At 41.2% G+C, this 20578-nt stretch overlaps 1 protein-coding gene across 1 annotated transcript in view; it reads right to left on the reverse strand.

Moving 5' to 3' along the window:
• Positions 1 to 20578, reverse strand: part of AFF3 (ALF transcription elongation factor 3) — a gene marked incomplete at both ends in the record, with an annotated part of 320155 nt that overhangs the window by 111165 nt on the left and 188412 nt on the right. The window contains 3 exons of the mRNA XM_080612415.1: positions 7059 to 7110; positions 13294 to 13330; positions 18933 to 19019. Of these exons, the coding sequence (XP_080468541.1) occupies positions 7059 to 7110; positions 13294 to 13330; positions 18933 to 19019 (176 nt within the window). The remainder of the gene's footprint in view (positions 1 to 7058; positions 7111 to 13293; positions 13331 to 18932; positions 19020 to 20578) is intronic.

Genomic DNA, 20578 nt, shown 5'->3' on the forward strand with positions numbered 1-20578 from the left:
TCAAAGGGACTTTATATATAAAACTGCACTGAGCCCTGCAGCTATAGGGGTGGTTATCTCAAGCTATTGGCTGTATCTGGTAAAAGAGAGGGCTAGCATTTAAAAATAGAACAGCAAAGGCCAATATCTCACCCCACGAAAGTCAATCACAAAACTTCCCCAGACCTCACTGGTGCTTTTATTTAGCATTCATCTTCCCCTGTTCCTGTTGACATCTCAGATAAAGGCTGACTCGTACTCAACAGAAGCTAAATTTTGTACCAGGAAAACCACAGATGCAATTAAGGTCAGATTGGGCTTCCAGGTATTTTCTTTCTAAACCAAAAAATAAGCCCATCTCATCTGCTTTCCTGGACATGATGTTTTTAAAATCTTTTTATATGGCTTTATATGTTATTTAAAATTTTTTCACTTGTATCGTGTTCGACTGCCATGTATCTATAATTTTACATGGCAAAAAAACCCCCTCCATTAATAATGCAAATTCATTCTTCCTTCTCAGCTTTGCTGAACCTCCAAGGTAGAATCAGACAAGACCTGTGTGAGCAAATGTCTTCCAAGAAAATATCTTTATATCATTTGAAGAGAATAGATTAGTTAGTATCAACTTACAATAGCTTTTTGTGAACTATCAGCAACACTGTACACTGCACATCCAAAAAATCTATGCTCAGAAAAGGTTAGGAATTGGCAGGCAAGGCTCACATCAGCATTGTGACAATACTGCAGTGTCTCTGATGCATCCCACAGGTGAAATCACTTTGGTTATGGAGTGGGAAGTTATAGTGGAATTGTATTTTTTAAAGGTCTATATATTTAATCCGTAGAGAAACTCTCCATACAGGGACTGAGGGTAATTATGTAGGGGAGAGAGCAGTAAAAAGAACTTTTTCATGGGAATTTGAGAGCTGAAGAGTGTGTTTTAAAATTTTAGCTGTTCCTGCTGGACTGGCTGAGGAGAGTGACAGTCTGGCAGTATTAGGGGTTAGCTCTGCAAGCTGAGGCTCAAGTAAACAGGTGGAATAGTGCAATGAAGCCAGCCTTCTTCTGCTGCCAGCGACTTGGTTCATGGATAAACACCAGACTTTCACTTCTACAGTTTTCAAGACCTCCATCGCTCTGCAAAACATTGCCTTCATTCATCATAGTAAGGTGTTTGGGGTTTTTTATTTCTCCTTTTTTTTTAGCATGGACTGCAAGACTTCTCTCTGAAACATCACAGACATACATTAAAAGCCATTGGTGGATTGGTGTTTTCAGAAACAATATATCTCAAAAATTAACCTAAAGGATCTAATTTCATATTGTCTACCACCCCCTGGAAGTTGTGCTTCTTGACAGAAGAGGGTAATCTGTGATGACCAGGTTGATATGCTCATGATGGTGCTCAATAGAGCCCATAGAGTTACTAAACATTTGTCACCAAATCACTGGCCAATGTGTCTGCTGCAGATGTCCTTGTCATCTAAAATGCCCACAGCTGAAGATATGGAAGACTTGGAAGTTGCCCTGGTATCTTAGTCTGAAAGCTAACAGTGAATTACACCCCATAAAACTTTGGGCAGCCTTTTTTTAAAACCAACATCCACAGCTGTATGGATTTCACCCTTTCCATTGTCCTCCAGACCCATCTGTTAGGTACTTTCAGATTCAATTGACTTAACCCATCATGGTCCTTTTGGCAAACAAACAGAAGGATATAAAAAATGTACCGCTGGAGGTTTTTTCTTCCTCAGCAGCTTGCATGCTTTGCCCCTTTCGTGTTTGTCATCCCTCCCTCTAGTTCAGCAAGACAAAACCCAAATCCTTCTAACTTAAATTGGGTGACCCCTGTCCCAAGACTGAAACTCTGGGGGGAGGATGGGGCAGAAGCTGCCTGTGGTCACCAGCTCTACTGGTGCTTGGGAGAGGCAGCAGCTCCTGCTCTCCCTTTCTCTCTCCACCTGGCACTCCTCAGGACATTTACTGTTTTCTACCCAAGTATGTCTTTAAGAACTTAAACTGCCACTCATTTCCTTTACTGTTCTGGGCAAATAATCCCTGGCCATTTTTACAGAACATTATATTTTTCAACACTTTATACAAATATTAATTAGGTAGTCTTCATGGTGGTCTAATTATTATTTTAGATGGGGGAAAGCCAAGGCTAACTTTAAGTAAGTTGCAGAAGGCCTTTCAGTGACGTGAGGTGGGATTAAGGCTCCTCTTCCAACTCCGATGCACAATCAGGTTGCAGTTGCTGCCTCAGAGACTTAAGGTCAAGACCACATGTCAGCCAGATGTGAAAGGCCAAGATCCCTGGGGGCTAAGAACTGGATGGTGAGTTGTCAGCATGTGCTTGAGCTGTCTCCTGTATTTGAGATTGGTTCTCTCTGTTCTGTGGAGGCACCTTATAACCCCACTGCCTCAGTTTTCCCATCTGTGGAAGGGGAAACCAGCAGGAGTTTCTGGCTATTGAGTAACTATCCATGAGTCACTGAAGATTCAAGGGGCAAGACAGAAGTGAGGAAGAGAAAGCAAGAAACCAGTTGGCAATACTCATGCCAATACAGGCAAGAACAAGAGTGATGTTGCTCCGAGTACTTATTTTCTATTTCCTTCCTCAAGGAGAATCAGGGTGATGAGAACGATGAGCAGCTGCTGGATGGGCAAGAGACCGTAGCACTAATGTCTGCAAATGGGCAGCTTGGAAGCTGCTGAATTTAGTGCTGTTAATGAAGATCCCCCTGAGCAAACTATTCTCCAAGTGATGCTGGGGACCAGTGCAGGGAAGAAAACGAGCCAACATCTATTTCTGCCTGGCAAAAGCAAACAAGCAAACACATAAACTGAGATGGCTGCAATTCTCAGAGAGTGTTAGCAGAGGACAAAACTTGCATAACTGCCATAAATTATAAAAGCCTCCCTCAACCTTGGTTAATTCTCTTGTAAAAAGGGAGGGAAAAATCTGGAGCAGCTCAGCATGGGAGCAATTGTGGGAGGGATAATAAAGAGACAGCACCAAGGTATCTAGTGCCAGCCCTGATATCATTAAGTAAGTGCACTAGAAATGTCGGGGTAAATGCATAGCAGTGAATCACAGTCAGGCATGATTAACCTTGGGTAGTCTGAACTGGAAATCATTTACAAACACAAAAGGTACTGAAGAACATCACAACAGGCAGTACGTTGAAAGTCATCTCGAGAGCGGGAGTCTTGCCGTGTGCTTTGTGTATTTGTGCCATTTTTTAATCATTGTCATATTTTGTAGGTGGGAGGATGGAAGATTGCAGACCCCTAGCTCAGAGATGAGTTTCTATGGCACTGCAAGGTCCTCTGAAACATGTGCACATTCACTTTTCCTTGCATAGACGTTCTATAAAATTAAAAGTTCTAATCGCAGTGTTACACAGTCTACTGAAAGTATCCAGTTTTGCCAAATGAAGACTAAAATTCTGTATCTGAAAACATTAAAGAACCAACGAGTACTTTTCCTTCATCCCTTTACCACTCCTTAATGAAGCCCTCCAGACTTTAACTGGTAAAGCCAAGGGGAGAAAGGATTTTAGTGAAAATCAAGTGTTTTAAACAAAATCTGTGAAAGTTTTCTGATCATTGAAAATTGAACTTTTTATCACAAAAACCAAAAGAACAAAACGTTACTGGATATTTCTGAATAGCCCTAAAAGTTCAGAAATGCTCAGTGAAGCTGTAACCACATGACCCATAGAGAGCTGTATATATATTGAGTACAACAAAACCCCCCTTCAAATCCAGAATTCTTATGACTCTAAAAGCATTCAATTACAAGGAACATGAATCAACTGTGGAAGACTCCAGACATCTTAACACCTTTGTATTGTTTTCACCTTTTATTGCAATACTTCAGTGCCAGCTCAGATGATTATTGTGCATGCTGAGACAGTGAACACCATAGGAATATCGTGCAAAAGGACTCTTCTCAGACTTCCTCCCAACTTTTGCATCATTCTCCTTCTACATCTATCTCAGTTATCTGTAGCATTGTAATAACTGCCCTTATTTATCTGCCTCATTAGGATGTTATATCAATTAATGTTTATCATTTAATACATACCAGTTTCTTAATGTTTAATATTATTATCAGTGGAGAGCTATGTCATACTGAGTGTATCCAGGGAGTTAATGCATACAGGAAAAAACCCCTGTGCATAACGCAATTCAGAATGATGCATTTACTGTACCCAAACCCCTCTGAATAGACCACCACATGTCCTGCACTCTAGGTTTTTATACTCTCAGAGGTTATGGGCAGCATCTTTGGCTCCAGGTTTCCAGGTCACAGGGTTCTATCTGGTTTTAAGGGTACCGAGCCCGGTGGACAAGGCAGGAGGAATGTCTTGAGGGGAGACTTCATGTAAATGCTTAGTCCACAAATGCCTCACTGCCTGATTCAGGAGGGTAATCAACCTGTCCTTTGAAGCTGCATGAATAATGTTTGCATGGAGGTAGTAAATCTGCACCAGGGATGAATTAACTGCCACTGAGTCATATATGCTTGGCTTGGGTGTGTGGCTTGTAACATGCCTGAGGAAAATAAAAAAGACATTTGCAAGAAAGAAACATTAATTTGCTCCTCCCTGTCTTTTCCGTTATCTTTATCTAGGCAAACACGACTTACTTTGTGGACTTTTTGTTGCTGTTTGTTCCATTTTCACAAGGAAACACTGATTCACAGTGAAACTAATCCATGTTTTCTTCTAGTCAGGCCCTAACATGTCACCTCTGCTCCAACAATGTCCCCCTTTTTTAGCACCCCTGCCAGGGGATGCCAACCAGACTCCAACACTCTCAGGGGATCAACATCTTGCAAGAGGGTGCAGTCTTTTTACCTATGGGATCCCCTGGCATTGTTTGTGTCCCCTCATACACCTGCCCCTCTCACAGCTGCACTAGCTCCCAGCTGCTGTGTCCCCAAAAGAACAGAAACAGTCTGTATACACGACTGCCCGAGAACCAGGAATAAAAGACTGTTCTTGAAGAAGGTGGAAAAGAGAAGAAACACACGGAAGGACAACAGAAGGTAGCAGAAAGAGAACTGGGATATCAGTGGGATAACACACCAACATGAGTTAATTTACTTCACTGTAACACTCAGGTAGCCAGCCCTCTATTCAACAACACACGTTTTAGTTTACTAATAGCTTTTGCTCCTATCTCCCTTCTTTCTCATTTGCTGTGTTTGATCTCTGGCTTTCTCTTCCACCACTCTCAGTTTTTTATCTCTTTCTGACGATATGGCATTTGCAGTTCCTTTTCCTCCTTCTTAGATGTATACCTCTCATTTTCTTCCTCCTCTTTTGGCACAGCATTTGCTAGTTCCCTTTGTTTCCTCTTCTCCTTTCTCTCCTCCTTCCCTTTCCACACAATTTTTCTAACTAGAGGGGCTTCTGCTTCTTGAATGCAGTGGTAACCAGTCTTGTCTAAAATTTGCTCTGGGAACCAATATCTACTGTATAGTAATATATAGTAACAATTTAAATATAAGCTTTATGAATATACTATATCTACTAGACAGCACAGTTTCAGAAGGCTGTACTAAGACCTCTTGTTAGTCAAAGAACTTTTCACACCTAACCAGATTCTGAAGTGTGCTGTATCTAATACAGCATGCGACATGACACATTCTATACTCTCAAACAAAAACCATAAACATATAGTGGTGTATCCAAAGGAGGAGAATAAAGGAAAGGAAAGAACTTCCCTCATCAATAAAATACTATTTAACTAGAAAAAAACCACTCTGGAGGATACCTTATGTTTTACATATTGCTAAATATCGGCAAAAATAAATGTGTTCATTTCTCCCAAATACCTCCAGATGGCATTAAAACACTTCTTCTTTTGGTCTTTATTGCAATATTATTTTTAAAAATGGTAATTATTGGAATCATTCTATTAACCATTCCCAGCAATCATACTATCAGAAAGCATAAGGCTGCTAATGCTTAATTCATTTAATAAGTTTGGCTAAATATGCTCACATACTGTAATTACATTCCACAACACAATCTGCAGGACAAGCCATTTCTTATACCATGTCAGATCTTTTTCTAGACTCATTTCCAGAAGATTTTTAATGCGTATTTGCAGCAGAAATCAAAACATCCCACAATAAATCACCATTATTATACCTCCTTCTGTGACTACTTTTGGCCATCTAACAAATGGTGACACCTTGCGAGATTTACATGATATAATGCTCTGAATTTAAATAACAGGAATCAGAAAACATGAATTATAGGCAAGATGCACTCTAAAATTCACATGACTGACTGTTACAAGAATTTCCCTCCCTCAAATGGGATTAAACAGGTGAATGGTTTTGCAGAAATTCATAATGCTCCTGCCTGGTAGTTGTTAAAGGAATTCACTTATCTAGCTCAGTTTGGGAGAATGATGCTTTTTTCTTTTTTTTCAGCTTGCAGCCCATCTGTTTCATAGACTGGTTTCTGTTGGCAAAACAATTCAGTCCTTTGTATACTAGAGTTAAAAATGGTAAAAGCTTCTATTGTTGCACTAGAGTGAAGGTGAACACTGATATATTACAAGTGCCTGTTCCTATCTATTTCTCTACTTCTTTTGTTAATTCAAAAACATCAACAAAATCGTGAGAGACCAGAGATAACTGTAATTGGATTTCAAGTAATTCAGAGGTGAAGCTGCAGACTGCAGTCTTTTAAAATTACATCAGTACATCAAAGGCATATGTGACACGATGTTTTTTAGCAAGTGTGACAAACTCCAGCAGCATTAAGGTAATGTTGAAGTCAGGTTGTAAAGGCCAGCCTCACACACCCACAAAAATAATCTCATATCTATTCAGTGTGATATGGAGCCATTTCACTTGCAAAGATCTCTGACTTACTATCATGCAGTAGTTCTAGGAATAATTAATGTTTAGTCATTATCTAAAAAGACATTTTAAGAAAAACATCAATGAAAGAGCTTTATTTTAATGAAAACAAATTCTATTTTGCCCAACTAATATGATAAAAACACAGCTGCCTTCTCCAATCTTAAACACAAAAGTGACTTACGATGTATGGGTTGCGCTTTTCTCTGGACTCTTTGGCTCTACATCACTTTTCCCTTTGAAAGAGAAGAAGAAAATGACATCAGAAATGGGTCAATATGGAAACTGCTCAGATGTGACACATCAGCGCTTTATTCATAGCTAACACTGACCACTCTTGCCACACATGCAGACTGCTGCTGAGGCAATCGCAGGGCTGCAGGGGCACTGCTGGAGCATTTGCAAGCAGGGAATCAACCCTGACTTGACTTTTCTTGTCACTGCCACATGTACTCTGGAAATGTCAGGCAAGGAAATTCCACAAGAACAACTGCTTAGAGGACACAAGCTTTAACCAGGGACAGCAGACCTTGGAGCAATGGAAAAGATTTCTCTAGGGCCCTGCAGCTCTGCTATTGAGTGAACCACATCCAGCATGCACAATGCTCTAAAACCCTGCTCCAGGAACAGTAATTATTTCATAAAAAGCAAAACAGCATCAGCAGGAGCTAGTAAGGTATTGATTAGGACACAATTCTGCCAATGTATGTTTTTATTCACACTCATTTTAACAAATTAAGGATCTGATCTTCAGCTCCTGTAAAGTGGGGGCTGGGGAAGCTCTCTTTGCCATATTTTGGCTTAAGCACTCAACCCCCAGGAGAAGTCAGGTATCCACATCAGAAGGTCAGAGGCCCAAGGGATGCCTTTTCACATCTCCTTATGACTTGCATGGGTCCCAGCATAGCATGTTGGCTTGTGATGATTTCCTTCTTAGGTCCAAACCCATATATCTTCCCAACAGAACTTAGTTACGTAGCACAGACACTGGGGGAGCAGGCTGCTAGCTGATGGGATGGTACTGCTTCTGCTAAATCAAGCCAAGTCCTTCTCCCTCTTTCTCCCTCCCCTCCAGAAATGTAAGGCTTATGTCGTTTGCTGTAATTATTGCTTTTTGAGTAACCAGTGCCCTTCAGTGCAAGGTTTTTATTTAGCTCTAGCATGGATGTATAGGGTATGCCACTCCACTTGAATCACCTTGAACTTAAATTCTAGACCTAGTGACTGTGCGGCTGCTGCTCCCCTTGTGTGTCACTGGATGCTAATAGCTGCCTACACATGAGTTTATGCTGCCTGGCAGACAAGGAGGCACAGAGGTTGAGTGTGACTGGTTTACTGATGGATGTGTTTTTCTCCATTACTTTTTAATAAGCTTTACTAAACCAAAATCCACCTGTGCCTTCTTAAAAAAAAATGACTAGTGTTTATTTTAGTCAGCCTGTTTTGGTGTTATCTGATTTTCTGCTCATTGACTTGAGTTGAATGGGTTTTGGGTCAGCCCTCAATCTACTCCACGCACACAAGCGTTATGTAAAGTCCATTTGCTGCTGACAAAGTCCTCATCCTCAGTTTCCACACAGCATTGGAGTGCCTCTGGAAAACTTGCTGTTGCCTTCAGAAGAAGGAGGGGTTTGCTACCAATGTCATTCTACTGCTGTACAGAAGCAAGCTCAAGAACTTACTCTAGACAATGACCTTCTGTAAATGGGTGTGTTATAGATGAGGTTCTGTACACTACAAACACCTTGGCATGGTGCTTTTAGATCTCATCCTCCCCTCTGGAAGGGCCTCTGGAAAGCACCCAACTTAGGTGCCTAAACATTAGTGAACAGGATGGGGTAAGCTCTGGATGACTTCAAAACCACTGATGCTTCTCTGTGGACCTCTAGGGAAGTTAATCACTTACTGTAGTAGGACACCTAAAGGCACCTAAATTTAGGCACAAGTGGGGCATCCACACGGGACAGAATACATAATCTCTAGTCACTTTGCACTGTTAGCAAGGACCTCAGAAAGTATATTCAGATGAATTTGCTGGCTGGAAAGCTGTTGCTACAGTACATGTTAGTCAGCCTTAGGGTGCCTGGAGCCCTGGAGCTCATCTGCATTATGGTAATTTGGAACAAGAAACCAACAGTAACAGTTGGCATATATTCAAAGATTTTCTATTCGTAACTTAGGCTTTTTATAAGTGATGAATTATTACCATGAACACTGGTTTGTTTGAGTGTGAGAGGGAATATGGATTCCTGAGTGCTTTGCCAGCAGAGTTCACATCAGTTCTACTTTCAGCAATGTATGTTAATGCAGCAACAAGGGAAACAGCCTAAGTACTGTAAGGAGAAAAGGGAATCTCTGTGATTTAGCCAAACTGGATATTAATGAATTACCCTACAGTAAGCATTTGCAGCTGCTTTTATGCTAATCGTCACTTAACATACTTCTGTGTGGAGAGAGAGGACGAAGCCCATACAGATGGCAAAAACGCAGCAGTCTGGCCTATCAGAGTAGAAAATCTGGCCATTAATGCTTTATCAGTTCTTACCGACTTTGTTCTCACTTGACTGAATCATAGAAATTCTTAAAATGTGTACAGACTAAGCATAGCTGAATGTCACAGGTACACTACAGATAAGATTTTTGGATAAGCATATGTAAAAGGGAACTACCTGTCAGAACAACTTGCATTTTTCACACTCATTCTTGGCCAGACTAAGATTTGCTTTCCATGTTCCATGTAATCTGCCAAATGCATGCAGGTACCATTGTGGGAGGCTGGCATTTGCCAAATTGCTAAATCCTTTCTAGCTCTGGCTTCTTCTTGTGGGCAAATTTGTGTCATCCTTTGGGGTTTTTTTCAGTGTTTTGAGAATTGACAAACAATTTGCTGCCCACCTCATTACCGGACTGCTCTTAGCACACTTTATTTCATGTGCTGTGTAAGTCTTGTGTAAGTGTGTAAGACACACTGTGTATGTCTCTTTAAACGTGTGTGTTGGTGTGTGCTGGTGTGTGTGTGTGCATATGCACGCCTCCAGAAACATACGGTAGAAACAATCAGTCCTCAGATCCTTAGCCATAGAGCTGGGAGTTCTTTGCTAGTTTCTACCTCACCTCACACAGCTCCCTTTCCAATCTTTTTAGATACAACCAGAGGAAACGTGTCCAGATTTCTTTCATTTCAAAGTAAATTTCAAATGAACTTTTGTGGGATTTCCCCACCGAATAGTGGGTGGTCAGAGAAGGAGTTCTCTCCTCTGAGCTGGAATTTGGGTGAATCACTCAACGTAAGCAGGCCAGGTTTCCCTTTCTGGGTGACAGGGATAAATAATATTTATTGTGACAAAGCAGTATCACTTCAGCCGTTACGGGTTGGATTTCCTTGTGAGGGAAGGATGAGAGAGAAATGCAAATGTTACCCATGAGAAAGACAATGTTTCCAGCTGGAGTAAAACCATTGTAAACGACAGGCTCAAGAGCCACTCCAAAGAAGGCATTGTGCAATGGGAAATAACAGCTAGCTAAACTAGCAAATTGGGACCTTGAAGATGCGCATTTGTATCATGCAGTACATAGACCACTAGATTTATTTCCCACATAGAGTAATTTTCCAGCAGTTCTCACATCCTGCATTGGGTTTGTGTGGCAAGGTTTTGGTAGCAGGGGGAAGGGACTATAGGGGTGCCCCTATTGACAGCAGTGAGAAGCTGCCTGAAGCTTCACCTGTATCTGATACAGCCAATGCCAGATGGCTCCAAGATGGACCCGCTGCTGGCCAAGGCGCCTCTGGGATAACATATTTAAGAAGCAAAAAAAAAGATCCACCCCAGCAACTGCAGTTGGAGAGAGGAGTGAGAAGCCGTGAGAGAAGCAGCCCTGCAGACATCAGGTCAGTGCAGAAGGAGGGCAGGAAGTGCTCCAGGCACCAGAGCAGAGATTCCTCTGCAGCCCATGGCGCAGCCCATGGTGAGGCAGGTTGTGCCCCTGCAGTCCATGGGAGTCCATGGTGAGGACATATCTATCCTTTTGCAGCCCATGGAGGACCCGATGCTGGAGCAGGGGAATGCCTGAAGGAGGTTGCTATCCATGGGAAGCCTGTGCTGGAGCAGGCTCCTGGCAGGATGGGTGGCCCCATGGAGAGAGGAGCCCACACTGGAGCAGGTTGGCTGGCAGGGTTGGTGACTCTGTGGAAGGGACTCACCCTGGAGCAGTCTGTTCCTGAAGGACTGCACCCAAGGGATGCACCTACGCTGGAGCAGGGGGAGAGTGTGAGGAGTCCTCCCTTAAGGAGGAAGGAGCAGCAGAGACAACGTGTGATGAACTGACCACAACCCCCATTCCCCATGCCCCTGCACTGCTGGGTGGGAGAAGTTAAAGAATTCGGAAGTGAAGTTGTGCCTGAGAAGAAGAGAGGGATGGGGTAAAAGTGTTTTAAGAATTGTTTTTGTTTTCTCATTATCCTACTCTGATTTGCTTGGCTGTAAATTAAACTAATTTCCCCAAGTCAAGCCTGTTTTGACAGTGACAGTAATTGATGAGTGGTCTCTCCCTGTCCTTATCTTGACCCATGAGCCTTTCATTTTATTTTCTCTCCCATGTCCAGTTGAGAAGGAGAGTGATAGAGAAGCTTTGCTGGGCACCTGAAGCCCACCCAGGGACAATCCACCACTTCTAAGGTAAGGTCTATGTCTCATTCTAACTGTGTCTTATTCGATTCTTACTCCAGCTCCTCTATATGAATCCTCGTGGATGCTGGTCTCAGAGGTAGTCAAATTCCCTCTTCAACATTAGAAGTGTCTGGTGTCTGCAAGCAACCTTAACTTTTGCCACCAATGAAGAAAACATTTCTGCATGGGTTCAGCTGTCCTTTGGTTTGGTTGCCATCATCAAGGCAGCACCAAATGCAGCTCCAGCCCAGCTGCAAATATATACTGATTTTGCTGAGCAGGATGAATGAGAAGTCAAGAAGAAAGTGGAGACACTGTGGTGTGGGAAGGCAGATGGGGGAACTGGAAGTAAGCTGAGGTTGGAGACCACTTGAGTAAGGACTGGAGGAAAGCTGTGAGAAGGTAGGACTGATTTCCTAACCCACAGGAAAGCAGGTTTCATTAGAGCTGCAGAATAACCTGTCACATTCAAGTGTTGAAAGAAGGATATACTCAGAATGAAACTAAGACCAAAGCTGGCCAAACACTGTGGCCTCTGATGTCATCACAAAGCCCTCAGCTCAGCTGGTGTGTTGGTCATGCTTGTGACTCTGTGTGTGTTTGCATAGCCCTCTCTATTATGGCCCTTTTGTGATTCCTTCTCTCATTACTGTATTCATTATTTCCTGACAGAACTCACTCCCCTTGCCTTTTATTATTTCCTTAGTGCTGGACTCACAGCAACATCAGACTGATGCCAGCAATTAAGTGACACCACTGCATGTTTCTTCACAACATTTTCTTCCGCAGGCTGACCTTTCCCCAGCAAAGAGCCACATCATTTTAATAGCCTACATCTCCTAGCCTTGTCTCTCTGGATGTCTTCTCCCTCACGCAGTGGGTGACCAGCCACTCTCAAAGCCCTACCTACCAGCTCAGGGCATTTTTCATCTTCAGTCACAGCCCTGTAATTTGCAAACCAGGCTCTGTGCTGGCTGACAGGTCAGGAAGATAGCAAAATAGTTCTTTTGGTAGAGATGATTTTATTTTGAGAGCAGGGTAGGATCATGTATTTTTAATATGCATGACAACACTAACAACAGTCAGAGGTGTCAGGGGAGAGGATTAATATTATGTTTAGCAGAACAATTCAATCTTTCAATATAGCTGCTAAGTTTTTTAACATAACTAAATGTAACTAAAGTGCTGCTGATCTGCACCATGATTTGTAAATTGGAGGCCACTGAAAAGCCCCAACCAGAAGCCACACAAGCACATACCATTTCCCTGCCCACACTGCTAGCCGAAAAGACCCATGGCCATATGGTCTTTAAGACATTATCTGGTGTTAGTTTGGAAGGATTTATGTCGCTTATAAGCACAAAATATACCATTTTCAATGAAAGAAAAATGGTAACAAGTCTTCTTGCAGAATTTTATGGCAGTCTGGATCTGGCCATACAACTAGGTCAGCTCTTTTCTGGCTGTCTAAAAAAGCCACTCTTTTGGCCTTTCAGTCTTTCTCATCTACATAATGAAATGGTGATAAAGAAATGAATCCTTTTTGTTCTTCTCAGTCCACCAGAAGACCTGACATTTTGAGGGTCACTCTTCAGTTCAGTTCTCCACATTTGGCCATACCTGAGTAAAGCCTGCTGAGTCTCTACACTGTCCCAAGTCTCCTATTGGTTCCTTACCCTATCAGCCACTTGTATTTCATAGCCATTGCCATCCCCTTCACCCAAAGCAGCCAAAAAATGTGTTGGTACTTACTTGTATTGCTGTGTCCTGTAGATCCCTGTTGTGACTCCTACGGTAATAATAGAAAAGAAAGGTACAGTGTGTTATTTTTACAGCAATTTTTATCTGCAATACTTGCTTGAACATTACCTTAACAATACAAACAGCATTGTTAATTGTTCATTCAGTTTCAAAGTAATTTTCAATTACAAGAATAAAACCAATATTTCTTTGAAAAATCCATTAATTCTAAGGCTTGTAAACTTATTTCACTACAATCCTTTAATGGTGCAATTCCTTGTATAGCTATTACAACTCTCCTGCTCACTATTCGTTTATTGATCAGCCAAAACTCATCTATTATCTTCTACAAGTTTAGATGAGAAGGCAGAGGGAAGACCAATATTTTTTCATGGACCATTGGATTCCTGAGGTAGTAGCACAGCTGGTCTTTCCTCTTCACATGTTGATATTGACAACACTGGAGAATGGAAATACAGACTTTAGTTCTGGGTCCCCAAGATTACAAGGTCAACCTTGTATCACATGCACAGTATCTATGAATATGGTGCAATAAATCAAATCATTTTTTCCTCACACGCAGATGTTCATATATTTTACTCACCGCATTTGTTTGCATTCATAAATATATAAAAGAAGTTTACAAATAGAAGGGAAATGCAAATATAAACTGTAACAAAAATCTACTTAAATGAAATAAAAAGAAACCCACTGCTATGGATGACAGCAGGGAAGGTATCCTGTATGTAACTCTGATTCTAAATAACTCGGACACACACAGGAATAGAACCTCATATGTGTGCTGCAATTACAACTGCAGTAAAGTCTGCTTGGAGAGGCCAGGCACCCACAGCAGCGCACACGATCATTTTCAGTGACGAATCGGGCAGTGGACCAGATCCCTGGTCCACAGAGGCTGAGTGATGAGCCAAATGCACAGCTCATCAGGAAAGGAACTGCAAGTCCCCAGAGAGCTCAAGGATGCTCCGGCTTGGCTGAGCTGGGATTTTGCTGCTGAGTCACTCTGAAGCATGTCACAGGGGTTTGGAACCCCAAGAGTTTCTTTGCAGCTCTAAATGGAAGTTGGCTGGACCGCAGTCACTGGGGGTTTTAAGGGCTTGCCTAGCCAAATCCCCTCAATCTGCATCATTTGCTCTGAAGTCAAAGCTCTCCAGACTGCATAGCTTTGATCTGTAATTTTTATGCTATAATACACAACTGCAATTCACTGCCATCTTGTGCACCTGAAATGCGAGACATCACATTTTTGGGCAAGCTCTAGGAATTTCTATCTTCAACTAGAGTATGAAAAAATCTGTACTGTGTTTCACACGGCAGTAATAATTTGTCAATAATTTGAAATTCTCTACTTTTGACAAATTGCCTCAGCATTTTGCGAATGCTGCTGATGAAGGGATATTAAAGTCTGTTTTTTTCTGGTGACTGAATATAATCTTAAGAAGTCAGGATCAGCTTGCAGTGGTGATGCAGTGACACGTACACTTGAATTTAAATGCTATTCTAGTAGCCAATCATGCTGCCAATGAAAGTAGGCTATTAGAGCATGTTCAGTCTCCAGAATAGTGAATTTATGTGCCTAGAGAAGTTTGGGGGAATACAATCATTCTGATGGAAATACCCTCGGGTTTGTAAATGTGTTTGAAACTGCTAAACAAGGATCTTGCTCACTCTTTTACATTTTCATCAACCTCAGGAAGGATGCATCATCCCCTTTAACTGCCTAGCACAGTATCTTACCTCTGGCATTGACTCTGCATAGTTTCAAATTTGACAACAGCAAAGCATACGAGCTATAACATTTTCTCTTTTCATTTTAACAGATTGATTCCTTAAAATAAATGTCTTGATTCTCAACATATTATTCTTAATAACAAAGGCTAATACAAAAATATCATAGTAAATAGAGAATGCTCCAACTGAGGTAGGAAAAAGTACGACTTAACGTAACTTAAAAAACAAAAGAGAAGTCTTCACTTCTGGAGATTATTGTCTACTGTATTTGTTCCAGCTTGTTAAAATCAGTAAGAAAAGAAAAAGTAAATGAACAGAGCACATAAAGAATAAAATCACTGTGATAACTTAGCTTCAGCTGAGAATAATCACCCAGTAGCTTTGTGACAAGACACCAGTTCTCCTGGAGTGGATAATTAATTCTCAAATAATAAAATGATGGCTGATCCCATAATATCACATACACATAACTAGAAATCAAACACCTGATCAAACTTTCAAGACATGAAATTACAGTAAAAATGAAGACAGAGGGAAAAGCAGGCATCAGAATTAAAAACTATTTTTCCTGCGTGAGGGTTGAGAATTAATGCCTGCACATGAAAGCTCATTCACACAAGCATCATGTGAACTCTTATTTGCCAAATTTAATTATTCATTTAAAGTTTATTTATTAAGATGTTTTTAATAAAATTACAATCAAAAAATGCCTGATCATTTGTAAGTAACAAAGTGTGACAGAGATGGGAGAAAAAAAAGCACACGCAGCCTGTCACATCACACACTGATTCAATTATCCTTAAGCTTTGAAAAACAAGAAATAAAGAGACTGCCATTGCCCCTTCCCAGTAAATTCAAGAGCACAAATTAATTCCAAAGAGAAAGAAAATGTAACTTTATGCCCTCTATCACACAAAGGACAGTTCCCTAAATGTGCTCTCCCAGCAGCACTGTGCTGGGAAACCTACTGGGTACTGCCTACTGGGTACTGTGTCAAACCTGACACAGACTTTCCTTCCATTCTTGTGCATTAATACAGATCTCTCACGTTAATGAGGTCTGATTTCATATACAGGTACAGCATATGCACATATATCCTCCTCATCCACCAAGCATATACTTATTTAGATGGACACATCCACACACGCAGTTTCAAATATGCAGTTCTCTTCTATTTGTGAAATATAAACCTAAGTTATTTAGCTTTTATTACTAGAATGATTTCAAAACCAGTATAGCTGTAGTTGCTGTGGCCTTTGCGACTTTAATAGCCTAATTAATAAATTTCAAGTTTCAAGCTGTCAGATCACTAATTACTTGAGTTGCAGGTTAAAAGCAGTGTGGCATATATGGGAACTAATGATGGTGACAATCAGTTTTCATAAACAGAAAAGTAAGGATGATTTGCATCCTTGCAGCAGAGCAGGAGTCTTACAAGCTGCTCTCTTTCTCGTTCCCAAAATGATGAGTATCTTTACACCTGGAAACTGGCTTCTGTTAAAAAGGATTGCAGCCTACTTACTTCTTTGGCTGGAAGAGTCATTGCAAATGAACTGAACTGATCTCTCAACACTGAAATTGAATTCACAGTACCATGCATCGCTTGGAACTAAGAGATGAAGTAGATGCCCTGAATTTAGCCTTTTAGCCTTTTAGCCTCTTTGCTGTCCTTGGCCACTGCTTAACTGACAGGCTCATTTATCTGAATAATGTGTGATCCACAACAGTTTGGTGCAGTCCTTAGGTTTTAACAAGGTGGGACAGCTACATAGCTTACCTGTGGGTAAGCTTTCTAAGAGTTATGGAGACATTCCCTACGAGACCCAATAATGATTTTACACCACACTTTGTGAATAGCAATAAAAAGCTTACGAATGTTTCAAAAACATTTGAAAAACTAGGAAACCAGTCTTTGCATTTTGGAGCTTAAAAGCAGATGCCTTCTAATGACTGCAACTGTACAGATTCAGACTAAGCCACAAAAGTAGCTTTTAATTGTTCTAAAATAGTTTAAAATAGAGGTCCTGTTTAAAAGTAACATGGTCTATGGCCAGTGATGCAGGATTTTTTTTCAGAACTCTGGTGAGTTTTGTTAGGTACTTCTTCCCCATTTCACAAAAAGCACTCTAATTTCTGACCGTGTAGACCACCCAGGCCACAATAAAGCTGTGATGTTATTTTATGAACAAAAGTATGCTCATATATTATGCAATATGACATCTTGTCCATCCTAAACTTAAATAAAATGGAAAATCTACTCTGCTAAGAGAAGAAGAAACCACCCAGGAAAGGCTCTTTAAAAATGCATGGTGGAACTCTGAGATGGCCCTGCAGTTGAAACTATTAACATATTTCCCAGAGAGATGGATGAACAGGCAGAGAGAAGATGAGAAAGTCAATATCAACCATTATCCACACATCTTTGCCCTATGGTCTGTGGTTCTCCTATTCCTATATTTATCACGGTACATTTAGTTGAGGGGAAGTACATTCATGACAGCCACAAAGATACACTGACAGGTGCACACCTTGACCATGCACATCTGCACTCGTGCCACGTAAGCACATTATGTGGTGATAATTATGGCAGAAATGGCAAAGCTGCAAGCACCACTTGGGTTTTGTCATCCATATCTGAGCACTTTACTGTAAACTGCTGATCCATCTATCTCCTACCAGACTTACTCTAACGTAACAAGCATCTAGCCCACCTATCACCTTCAATCAGCTGTCTGCCTTTAGTGAGCAAATAGTCAATGACTTATTTCCTTCTTTTTCTTTCATAACATGCCAGAGATGTTTTGGTTTACAACCCTGGTATTTCAAAATCATGACACCCTCATCCACGGAAAAGCTGTTTTAGTGTAGGCAAATCTTGACAGTTTCTTGGCTTCGTGTTTATAATTATTCCCTGAACTAAATTTTGTAGAATGGACTTAAAAGTTACCAAAGGAACTTGCTTTAGCAGATGAAAGGCTGCAAACAGCATCAATATCTTATTTCAAGCTTCAACTTATGAACTATATGAAATACATGAAACATAGTGGAGCTTATGGCATACAAACAGTATATGATGATACAATGAGAAATTTTTATTGGCTGTTGCATGGGATAGCTGATTTCATTCCCTCCTGACTCACCAAGTATAAATACTGTGGTTTCCCCAAGCTCTTGCCGATGAGCTTTACCATGCCATGCTGCATCCTCCCTGGGACACACATACAACAGTGTAGCTGGTTTCAAGGGACCACCAGCAGGACCTTGGTCCATTGTGGAGCCAAATACTTCCCTGGCAAATACGTCTGTGGCCACTTTGGGCATCATGGCACTGGGCTGCCTGCCTTTATAGCAATGCTGCCCTTGAAGCCAGGTGGGTGGCAAAGGATATGCCCACTCCTCAGCCTCTGACTGCAGAGGCCAGCGTATTAGTAAAGCCCACCTCAGACCTCAGTGGTTTCAACAAAAATCTTGGCTAGTGAAGCCATAAAAAGCAAAAGCAATGGATGCAAGCAGAAGCCTTTTGACCTGCAGCAGCTGTATGCACCCTGAGGTATATCAGTCAGGAGCTTCAGCAGATGCCTGCAAAAGGCACCGCATCTGTACACCTCACTAGAGACATGTGTAGCTTTGCTTTGCAGTGAGGAATCTGTGACCAACACGCCAGCATCAGTGCTGCTGCCAGCAGCAAACAAGATGTGCAAACAAGATCATGTAGCTCTGCAGAGGTTGTAAGTAGGAAAAAGCAGGGGATACTGGCACACACATGGCATACACATGGAGAAGGTCAATCGGCACGGTATCTAGCTCAGCCCAGAGACCCTACATGCTTAGTCAGGGCTCATTTAGGGCATATTTTGAGGGGCAGTAGGCATGGTTCTACATAATGTGGCATGGCTTACCTTGTTTGGGAAGGAAAATTTGCTTTGTTCTGCCTTTCCTGGTGTGTGAATAGCTGACAGTGGAGCAGGCCATGAATGGGTCATCTCCTGAAAAACAATATCATACAGAAAATGTGTTTAGAAAGTCAATGAAATGGAAGACAATGATAGTGTATCAGCAGCAAGAGTGCCTGGGTAGTGGAATATTTGAGTTACTGCAGCTTCTAGGAAATGCCCAGTTTACATATAATCTAGACAATACATGAGCTTCATTGATTTTTCTCACAGACTCTTGAGAGCAGTTCTTAAGCACCATTTCATTTTCCTGAATAGTTAATGCATCTTAAGTGCAAGAAGTTTGATTTCTCTGACAATCTGCAACCATATTTTAATCATGCAATGTATTCTGGATGGTGAAACTAACAGAAGAACTTTTTTTCATAGTATGGGAAAAGAAATTTCAGTTTGTGATCAAGTAATGAGTTACACACTATGGACTAATCACAAAATAGATTTCATAGTCAAGGTCAGAATGATAAACACTTACTCAAAAGTTAATTCCTAGAATTGCCTTTATCACTGTAAAGGAGTTGAATGAGCTCCTAACTGCAACGTGTCTGTGCCTTGCAGGACACCCTCCCTGTATTGTTTAGAAGGACACTTTTTAATAGCTAAAAGACATACGTAGTTTGACCTGACTTATGTGCAGTCATCCTTGAAACTGCTTCAGGTAGCAGGTAGGCACATGCTCAGTACTGTTATAATTCAAGCCTGAATGAATTGGTCTCCAAAGCAAGGCTGCGTTTGGGAAGGTGTTAAATAAAACCCTTCAGACAAGAAGTTTGTTAAGAGGGAGGCTTCATATTCCTCTCTAGTGCAGGCTGTTAAAGGATAGACATGTTTTTTGGCATGTTCAGCACCAACAGCCATAATATTCGGTACACAGTAACTTAACACAATTAATATGAGAAGCAGTGTGGAGCGTGACAACCCTGAAGAGTCAAGAGTTGAAGAGCAAATAACATCCTGCCTAAGCAGGGGGCTCGCTGACACTATCAAGAGTTTGCCTGGCAGATGCTGTGCTGGAGTTTGATACATTAGCTGACTGTGGGATTGTTTCTCATTGATATTCCAAGAAGTTGTGCTAAGATCCATGATCAGTCCCAAAATAATACTGGAGTTATATTTCCATGACTCATTCATTGCTTGAAAAAAGGTGCAGGTGAGTCTCTTGCCCATCCTTCATAAGTGCTGACGGAAATGCTTCCTGACCCAGCACAGACTGTGCTGGGACGTTTTTTACATAGAGGGAAGTCTCTGGCTGTTCTGCCAGAGAAAGGATCATCTGCCAATGAAAGGATAAGCCCTTTCAACACAGTCTATTAGTAATAAATGTCACCTTTAAAGCATTCTTGATAAACATTTTATTTCCTAATAAAAACTGCATTCTTTTATTTTATTTGAGGCTAAAAAGTTACATGATATATGTCTCTAATCTATGTGCATGCCTCTAATCAGAGCATCATCTGGTTTGCAGTTTCAGTATCAGAATTGCTTTGCTTTTCAGTTCTTTAAGGCAGATTGTTCATCTTATGACTTCCTTATCTGATAAGTGCCAGCAATAGCAGTATACAGCATTTTTTAATATAGAGTAAGTTTTTAGACTC

This window comes from Psittacula echo (assembly GCF_963264785.1).
Source record: "Psittacula echo genome assembly, chromosome: 3".
Classification (NCBI taxonomy): domain Eukaryota; kingdom Metazoa; phylum Chordata; class Aves; order Psittaciformes; family Psittacidae; genus Psittacula; species Psittacula echo.